The 10,257-nt window shown below is 43.7% G+C and overlaps 1 protein-coding gene across 1 annotated transcript; it reads left to right on the top strand.

The window, feature by feature from the left end:
- The first annotated feature begins 699 nt into the window (after positions 1 to 699).
- cdc16 (cell division cycle 16 homolog) lies at positions 700 to 8,383 on the top strand. The gene is made up of 18 exons (XM_083682444.1): positions 700 to 867; positions 1,260 to 1,314; positions 1,546 to 1,643; positions 1,827 to 1,865; positions 1,979 to 2,119; positions 2,843 to 3,002; positions 3,153 to 3,247; positions 3,594 to 3,727; positions 3,806 to 3,885; positions 4,002 to 4,051; positions 4,168 to 4,241; positions 4,475 to 4,600; positions 4,760 to 4,912; positions 5,244 to 5,307; positions 5,415 to 5,476; positions 6,432 to 6,567; positions 6,765 to 6,855; positions 7,058 to 8,383. Exons 1-18 carry the CDS (start codon positions 820 to 822, stop codon positions 7,315 to 7,317), a joined length of 1,866 nt encoding a protein of 621 aa, XP_083538570.1. The 5' UTR covers positions 700 to 819; the 3' UTR covers positions 7,318 to 8,383.
- Positions 8,384 to 10,257: the final 1,874 nt, after the last annotated feature.

Below are 10,257 nucleotides of genomic sequence, written 5' to 3'. Positions count from 1 at the left end.
GTGAGCATGATCTGACTGAGGGGTGATGGTTTTTTTGTTTATTATCATCTCAATGTAGATTATGCATTTTCTTGCATTTGTATAGTCTCCCAACATAGACTGATGTATCTCTGTTATATCTATGTTAGGTAGTGCTCTGTGAACACAATCAGCTTTGATCAAATAAAGAAATTAAAAGTTTGTAACAATGAATGTCCAGCGGAGAGAAATATGGTTCACACACAGATTTGTATAGGACATATTTTGTGTGCACTAGTGTGGGGGCCAAACTGTTCAATGACTAATCTGTTGTTTATTCAAATTATTCAAATTTGGTAGTTATTACTGTTATAGGCTATTCATGAAATAGTTATATAGCTCGGTATATTTGCAAGCGTTCTTCTTTCTTTTACATCTTTATATGTAAGTATAGGTACTGGAGGATAAACTGAATACATTTCCATAATCACACAACTATTCCAAAAAGTGTGTAAAGTGTCTCCCAATCTTCAATGTCCAATGTTTTAAATTGAGTTAACATATAAAAAACTAATAAAATGAAACGTTTCTCTGACTTTGATTTTGAATTATTGGACTTATTGGAATTATTTTTGACATGTACAGTAGCTTGCATTATATAGTTACCCGGAACGCTTACTGTGTGGTTCTAGTTTTCTTGGGTTTACTCGGAGTTTTGAGTGTTACACGACCGCTGCAGGAGAAGCCGCGGATTTGACTGCGTAGCTAGCCTGTTAGCAAATGATGCTACAGTTTATATTTCACTGACTGCATAAGAATGATACGCTTTTGACTTATAAAGGGACAATCAGGACAATAACAATGAATCTCGATAGACTTCGATTGCGTGTACGGCATTACATTGATCAGGTAAGAATTTAGATTTGCTCCTGTGTTGTGGGGTAGCTAACTCGCTAACGCCAGCTAGTTTGTATTGGAAACACACACCAGCTGGCTAGCCTAGCAAAGGCACTGTCAGATTAGTAGCCTGTTAGCAAATGAACCTGTAGTCCTTACTAAGTTTCTTTGTGGTCTGGAACGTCATTTAACCAGCTAGTTACTGTGTTGACTATATATATCATACCGGAGACGTTGCTGTCTAGCTCGTGAGGCTGTGTCAATAGCCATGCTAGTAGCTATGGGGGCACTTTCCTATATGTGTCAGTTTCTTTCTAAAACAAGTATTGTGAAATAGGTTTGTAATGCGAGTGCCTCGTTTATTCTGGCTAGGGTGACACCCTTCTCTTATGTTTTGTTTGCAGCAACAATATCAAAGCGCTCTGTTTTGGGCAGATAAAATAGCATCCCTATCACATGGTGAGTTATCTTTCTGTTTCATTCATTCTATATGCTACAATTCCTATCTGTCTCACTGATCTACAGGGTGTGCAGGCTTTTGCTCCAAAGCCTAAGCGAGTCATGGGCTAGAACTGGAACAGAAGCCTGCACACTGTGGGTGCCCAGGAACGAAAAACACATTTAGTGGGTAGACTACAGTATACAGTACTATGTAATTGAGGAGGGTACTATGCTGTTCTATCTCTGCAGAAGACCCCCAGGACATCTACTGGTTAGCACAGTGCCTTTACCTTACTTCCCAGTACCACAGAGCCTCCCATGCCCTGCGCTCACGTAAACTAGATAAGGTAAGACCTCCTGTGTCCAACTGCGGGGGGATGGGGAATTAGTAGGACAAGGAGCTGGCCTGGGAATTCTGCCTCAGGCAATATTCTGTATTGACTGTTATTTAATATCATATCACATCCTCTGTGTACAATTATTTTGCCTGTCATGATATACGGTTGCTTTCTCTCTTCCATTTCACACAGTTGTATGGAGCTTGTCAATACCTTGCTGCTAGGTGCCATGTGAGTATTTGCATCGCCTCCCTGCCCTGTTCTGATGAAAACTCTTCTGGGAGGAAACTCTCTAGTTTCGAAGGACTTGGACTTGTTCATTGATGAGTTGTCTGTTTCTCTAGTATGCTGCCAAAGAGTTCCAACAAGCCTTGGACATTCTGGACATGGAAGAACCAGCCAGTAAGAAGCTGCTGGATCGGAGTCTGAAGGAGGACAATGGAATGCGAGAGTCGGCCAAGGACTGGGAGATGTCCCCTGCCTCTGTGAGTCTCAGCTCTGTTCAGTCACATTGAAGCACTGCAATGGCATGCTCATTTTCAGTGTTTCATTACATTGGATTTTTTTCCAGTCCCAAAAGGCTATTGGCCTTCTGATGACTATACTATAAGCATTTGCTTACAGTATACAGGTAGGCCTACATATCACTATGAGCGGGAAGGTGTGACACCTTGTAGTGATGTCTAAGGTCCTTGGGCATCACCTGTATAGTTGTGCCTGCTATGATAAGTTAGTCATTATCTTTTTCCTCTTGTCAATATAGGCTAGATCTGCATTTTTTTCACAGCCATATTATTTGAAGTCTTTGCCGGTATCATGCAGTTCTCATGCTGTCCTTTTGTACGCTGCATAATGCTTTCTGGTAGTGTAGTATCATGCCCCCTCCTAGCAGTCTGCTGACATTCTCTTACCTCACACTGAGGCTTGTTAGATGGAGGCTTTTGAATGTCAGACTGATGATGCTGTGCCTGTGCTCCTGACCTTTTAAGGCTTTGGATTATCTTTTTGTTAAAGATGTGTTTGCACTGACAGTGGTTTAGAATAAAGACACACCTATGACGTATGCTAATCCTACTTTGTATGCTTTTATATGGAGACAGTATGAGAGTTATATGGATCATCTTTTTGGTGGTTGAAATTTGCTGCAAGGATTTTTCCAGGTATTGCCTTACCTCCTGTGGACTTTCTCTCATCTCTCTTTCTCTCAGATCAACAGCTCCATCTGTCTCCTGCGGGGGAAGATCTATGATGCCATGGACAACCGGCCGCTGGCCACCTCCAGCTACAAAGAGGCCTTGAAACTGGACGTTTACTGCTTTGAAGCTTTCGACCTTTTGACGTCCCATCACATGCTGACTGCTCAGGAAGGTGAGACTGGGGCTTGGCTTGGCATGGCAACAATGTGGAGCTGTAGATGTAGAACTCACTAGAACTCTAGAATTTTATTTCTTAAAAAACAATCTACACTTTTCTCTGGATGACCTCATTTGAGGGTGTGTGTTGTTTATGTCTCTGTAGAAAAGGACTTCCTTGACTCCCTTCCGCTGAGCCAACAGTGCACTGAAGAGGAAGAGGAGCTGCTTCACTTCCTGTTTGAGAACAAGTTAAAAAAGGTATGAAGGTGGTTATTTGCCTGATTTATTTGACTCCCTGTGAAAATACTAGCTCTGCCTCTGTTGATTTTTCAATGAAGATGAAATACAGCCAATAACAATCGCAACAACTATACAGAAAGTTCTCTCAGATGTTCCCAAAGTTAAGTCGAGAGTGTTCATTTGTCTTAAATTAGTGTTTATTGAAATGTGGATGATGATGATGATGATGGACTGCTTTTGTTCCAACCTCTCTCCCCCCTCCTCCTGATCTCCCTCGCTCACCGTCTGTCTCTATTCCTCCCTCCCTCCGTCCTTCACTATTTCTCTCTGTAACCGTCTCTCCATTTCCCTCTTTCCATCATAGTATAACAAGCCCAGTGACATGGTGGTGCCAGAGATGGTCAATGGTCTGCAGGACAACTTGGATGTCGTCGTCTCTCTGGCTGAGAGGCACTATTACAACTGTGACTTTAAGATGTGCTACAAACTCACGTCCATGTAAGTATGCTGGTCACCGTGACAACAAAGCTCTCAGCCTCTTGACTGCTGTCTAAACAGCCTTTTTGTTTCTTTCAGGGTGATGGTGAAGGACCCATTCCATGCCAACTGTTTACCCGTACACATAGGAACTCTCGTAGAGCTCAGTAAAGCAAATGGTAAGAGATGTTGATGATGACACACTATTGACATTGTTCATCTTCTGAAAAGCAGAAAGAAAGCTTGAACCATGACACTCTCTCTCTCTCTCTCTCTTCTTTTTTGCCCATACCAGAACTGTTTTACCTCTCACACAAGCTTGTAGACTTGTATCCCAACAACCCAGTAAGTGTGACCATTAGCCCGTACTTATGTTCTTCCTTAAGCCTGCACTGTTAAATCCCTGAAACACTGTTCTTTTTTTTAAAATCACTAACCAAACGACAAACTTCCTTTTCCAGGTGTCCTGGTTTGCTGTGGGATGCTACTATCTAATGGTCGGCCACAAAAACGAACATGCACGGAGATATCTCAGGTAAGAATAGCCAAAAGGGGGATCAAGTCATCTCATTGACACACCTGTCATGCACAGTTGAGCACTGAAACCCCTGACTCAACGAATCAGCTTTTCCATACAACCATCATTCGATGAATCAGGTGTGTCAGTGCTGGGCTGGAACAAAAGCCTACACACACACACACACACACACACAGTGCAGCCCTCCGGTGTTCGGATTACACTGTAACTGTTGACTCTGGCTCTTACAGCAAGGCCACCACTCTGGAGCGGACCTACGGCCCTGCGTGGATCGCCTACGGCCACTCGTTTGCGGTGGAGAGTGAACACGACCAGGCGATGGCTGCCTACTTCACTGCTGCTCAGCTGATGAAAGGGTAGATGCAGCAGCTGTACTGTCCTGTTGACACCCCACTCCATAGAGACTGAACACGCATTCATTCAAAAAAGACTACAGTTCCTTGAAACATAGATCCGACCCTAAACTTCTAATAGGTCACCCTCAACCCTGTCCCGACCCTTCCTCTTCTGTCCAGGTGCCACCTGCCCATGCTGTACATAGGTCTGGAGTACGGCCTGACCAACAACTCCAAACTGGCGGAGCGCTTCTTCGGTCAAGCCCTCAGCATCGCCCCAGAGGACCCCTTCGTCATGCATGAGGTGGCTGTGGTCGCCTTCCAGAACGGAGAGTGAGTCACGCTCACACACACACACACACACATACACACACACACACAGAGGGATAACACATGCAAAATGCATGCACACACTGGGATAAAACGAACAGACAATTGACCATATACAGTACGTAGTGATGTCAAGTGAACTACCTGAAGGGAACTTGTTCACATGCAGTCATGCACATGCACTCAACAACCTTGCTTGGATACACAAACGCATGCACACACATACATACATACATACATACATACATACATACATACATGATTAACATGTGAGGAGTGTGAATTAACAATGGTTCAGTTGAGTTTGTAAAAATATTCCCGAATTCTGTTTCAGCTGGAAAACTGCAGAGAAGTTGTTCCTGGACGCAATGGACAAGATCAAAGCCATCGGGAATGAGGTCGCTGCTTAAACCAGCTGATATTAACTCATTCTGACTGTATTTAGTTAGTCTCCCAAGACATGAAAAATGGCCGTAAAGATGTTTTTTTTTTTTTCTTCTTCTAGGTTACAGTGGACAAATGGGAGCCTTTGTTGAACAACCTCGGTCACGTTTGTCGAAAACTGAAGTAAGTCTCCAGGTTCTCCCTGACGACTCTTGATTGCGCATGCAGCTCCATGTTTACTCAATGACATCACCGTTGTCCTATCATTCTTTATCTCGCACACGGAGTTGGTTCGGCAGACAGTCCTTATTCTGGCACTAGAAAAAGTGGTGCTAAAAGGACAAGCTTCTAAAATTAACCTGAGTGGTATTTCACGTGGGAGGCCTGAGGTTAAGGTAGGGCCTAGAGCACACCGTGCCCTTTCCTTTCTCTCTCTCTCTCTCTCCTCTCCTCTCCCCCTCTTCTTCTCCTCCTCTCCGGACTATTTTCAGAGCCACGAGCGCTTGTTCTGCTTCACTCATTCTGCATAAGTAGGGCTCTCATTGAGGATTCATGCAAAGATCCTTTAATGAATTATGCATAGGTGCTCAGCAGATAGAAAAAGAGGCTCGCAAAACACACGCAGAACAAGTGGCTGTTTTGAAAGGTTTGGTTCATTTCTATGTGAAGCAGCATCTTGGTGTAATCCACACAGTTAACGCAGCTGTGTATTTGTTATTTCTAATGAAGGCTTCTTATCTCCACCATTATTACTGATTTACTGAATAATAATAATAATAATAACATTATTATTATTATCAGCCTTGTGCATGCGATATAATATATGATTCAATATGGCAGTTTTGAACAAATTAAATAATAATAATCCTCAGATATGTATCTGGACTCCTGCAGTAATAGAATGGCGCCATGCCAAGTTACTGGAGTGCTCAAACTCTCTGAACTCTCACACAGTGAAACTACTCAGCAAACCTGCGACACAAACGATGAAGGCAGAATCTCAGTGTTGCTGCGGGTGTGAGGGCAATGACGTGTGTGTGTGTGTGTGTGTGTGTGTGTGTGTGTGTGTGCGTGTGTGCGTGTGCGCGTGTGCGCGCTTGTGTGCGTGTGCGTGTGCGTGTGTGTGCTCTCCTTGTAGGAAGTATGACCAGGCCCTGGAGTACCACCGCCAGGCCCTGGTGCTCATCCCCCAGCACGCCTCCACCTACTCCGCCATCGGCTACGTCCACAGCCTTATGGGGGACTTCGAGAGCGCCATAGACTACTTTCACACAGTAATATTATTTACAAGTTGTTTTTTTTAATCCGAATATGAAAGCCTCTTCGAGACGAATGAGCTCTGCCACACACCTGGCATGTTGTCAGAACCGGACTGGAGATCTTGTTTGTTCACCTCGAAGGAGAAGTTCTATGAGGGATCTTATTCTTGACTGTAATAACCAATACCTACACTTACTTCTCTTTCTGACAGGCACTTGGTCTTAAAAGAGATGACACGTTTTCTGTGACGATGCTTGGCCACTGCATTGAGATGTACATTGGAGATACTGATGCCTATATAGGTAAAACAAACGCATCACACTTTAATACCCCTCACTTGTGTCTTATAGCCTAGATATGTTGCCGAACACTTAAAAAAATAAATAATGATATGGTGATGAAAATGATAATCCAAGAATAGGAATTTTCATAATATTATTATTACACATATTCTAGGGAGTGCCTATAAGATAAATAATGTTGTGTTATTTGTCTTTATCTAAGGCACAGACATCAAAGATAAGGTGCGCGGGACCCTGAGCACGCCGGCGTTGATAAAGATGTTGAACACGTCAACGGAACCCAGCGACACCCGAGCCACGCCCGTATTGGAGGAGAGTAGCCTCATGTCGCTGGAGACGCCGCCATCCAATCATGACAAGGCAGCATTGGACTCGACCCTGCGGCGCTCGCTGCCTCTGGAGTGTGACATGTACGAGAGCGACATGATGCTGGAAACGTCCATGTCCGACACCAGCATGTGATGTCACCGCTGATGATGTCGTCATCGTCGTGAGCGATTGTAACACAGGCCCATGCCTTAGGAACTAGTCCCAAACCAAACCTTTGGCAGGGAGGAATCCTCATGAAATTCTTTGTTGACTTGCCCTTGAAGATCTGAAAGGACTGAATTGGTGTGTCCAGTGGGATGGACATTTGGCATAGTTTGATAGTGTTGTGGAGCTGTTTGTGTTTGATGAACATGAACTCAAGTTCTATTGAAAAAGGAGACTATGCCTTACACAGCACCTTTATCATTAAAAAGAGAATTTGAATAGATAGCATATTGCTTATACTTTTCCAATCTGTTGATCTACGAGGGCCTGAGGATAGAGGGTTCGGGATTGGTTTGGGATTGGAACCGGGGTGGTGGGTCATCTGCAGACAATGGGACAAGAGGAGATCCTCCAATGCTTGACTGAACAGGAAGAATGCAGCAACACCTCTGAACTGACCAACTCATTGACTGAACGTACCCCTACCTCTGCCCCTGGCAGGAACTTGTGTGTTGCTTACCTGTGGATTTGTACTTTTAATAAACAAAACTGGCTGAATGCAGGAGAGTTTTGGTGAAAAGAAGTACTGGTTTTATCTTTTACTCATCTATCATTTGTCTTTTAATATTCAGTTTTCTCTTTCATAATATTTTGGGACATAACTTAAATGAAAGAGATTGAGTGGGAGTCCTGTGTTTTTTTTTTTTAATTGGCCTTTTATTTATCATTCCGTCTATTGATTCAGAAACCGAACATGACATTATATTTGAATGATAATGTAAGAAAAAAGAAAAAAAACATTTGTCACAAAATGTTCTGAACCCAGCCCAGTGTTGTTGTCTCAATGTGTGACCTGATTAACCATTTTTTTGTTTATAACAATACACTGTCTATTGTCAATCAGCATTATCAGGCTGTGTATGCTGACATCACAATCAATGTCACTGTAAAAAACCCGAACACATTAAGCATATGCACAGCTCTACAACCCCTCCTTGACCCGAAGCTGCATGAGGAAATTATGCACACATGAGCTAGGAAAAACATTTATAGCCGAGTGAAAAAACAAAATCAATGCACTCTTCCAATGAATGTGTGCTGTTCCATAGTGTACCCTTATCTCAGATCAACAACAGGTGAACATTAAATTCTCATTAAGTTGAAGCCGTTGCCCAGCCTCCTCTTACAGTACAGTGTTGCACCATGCCCTTATTTGGGATTACCCCCCACTTCCTCCTCTGAGTCCAGGCTCTCTGTCTGTTGAAGTGCTGCTGTAGAGTATGTGTGTGAGTGTGTGTTTGTTTTACAGCCTCTCCAGAGCTGCTAGGATTCAGTACATAATGACAGTCTCTTGACAAGAGAGCAAGCCCCCCCCTAAATGGTCTGTGTGTGACGCCACCTTTTTGGAGAGCTAACACACGACACACTCACACACACACACACACACACACCTTAACCCCCTCTCCCTTCAAAGGTCAGATGCTGAAGGGGAGGGGTAAGAGATGGTTTCTCCCTGAGTGCCTTCTCTGTCCTCTCCCTAACAACCACAGAGAGACTGGATATCCTTCACTCTCAACCAGCCAACCACGTTACTCTGCTGCACCCCTGACAACCATCAGTTCTCTCTCTCTCACGCACACACACACACACACACTCTGTTTCTCTACTCCCTTCCACTTGGTGTTTAATCTCTCTACTATCACCTGCTCCGCTCTCTCTCCCACCTCAATGTTCTCAGTTCCTCATGGAGAGGTGCAGCAACAGGGGAGATGGGCTGCACTCCGTCTAAGTCAGCTGTGACCTACACCCAGGATAGGGTGTGTCAGGACCTGGACACCTGTTCCACCTTCGTGCCTAGCCTGAAGAGTTCTGTGTCCACCCCAGAGACACTCTCACCACGGCTGTGTGTGGAGACTAGCAGCGGCAAGCAGACCTTCCTCAGTGGTGAGTCACACAGAACTCTGAAACTGACTTGCTGTATATACAGTTATGGGATGTACAGTGTATGGATGTTAATGATGATAATGTATAGCACATCTTTACACTCAAAGTGCTTCCATTGTATGGGGAAACAAGTGTAGGATTATCAGTAAATTATGAAAAAAGTGTTTTTTTGTGTATTATTGTGGTCTTGTTAAGACATGTGAAATGGATGGGTGTGGTAGCCTAGCCTGATTAAGTAGAATTTTACTGATGAAAGTTTTCTGGACAGATGTGCTCAAATGCTTTATTGTTATTAATACTTCACCCTCATCCCTGCAGTTCCATTTCGTGACTGCCACGGGCGGTCACTGAGCCAGCCTTCCAGTCCCGACGCCTGGAGTACCTTCACCACCGCCACCACGGCCAGCCCTCTCTGTCTGCCCCGGGCTAGTGTCAAGCCCAGCGGAAAGGACAACGAGAACGACAGCGACTCTGACGGCAGTGAGAATCCAACCTGGGACAAAAGATGACGGAAGCCGCACTCATCAGACTTGGCATGAGCATGATAAGTTTCTCTGGAACGTCGAATTTGGAGAAATCGTGATTCTCTTAATGGATTTCATTTTACTGTTTTTCTCCAAGAATTTCAGACCATCTGTCAATTTACCTCACACCTTTCATAATTAGGTTATGTCATGTGAATTGAATTCCTTTGTTGCAGCAATTAAAATGGAAAATTAGTTACTTACTTAATGTGCATTTGTTATGATTGTTTGCCTGTATACCGCAATACAATGTTTTTTCTATCACATTTAATATATAGCCCATCTAACTTAATTCCGAAGACACTTTGGTTGCACCAGTAAACAATTTCATTATAGGCCTACAATCTAATTTAGTGAATAAAATGACTAACAAGCGTGTGAGATGTGTTTCTTTTCACAAATATAACAATCACATTATAAGGGACATAGAGGCACATGGGGGGGCTTTTTTCTCGAGACC

Source organism: Argentina silus, assembly GCF_951799395.1.
Source record: "Argentina silus genome assembly, chromosome: 12".
Lineage (NCBI taxonomy): Eukaryota > Metazoa > Chordata > Actinopteri > Argentiniformes > Argentinidae > Argentina > Argentina silus.
The sequence above is the reverse complement of the archived record's forward strand: the minus strand, read 5'-3'. Positions and strand labels throughout refer to the sequence as shown.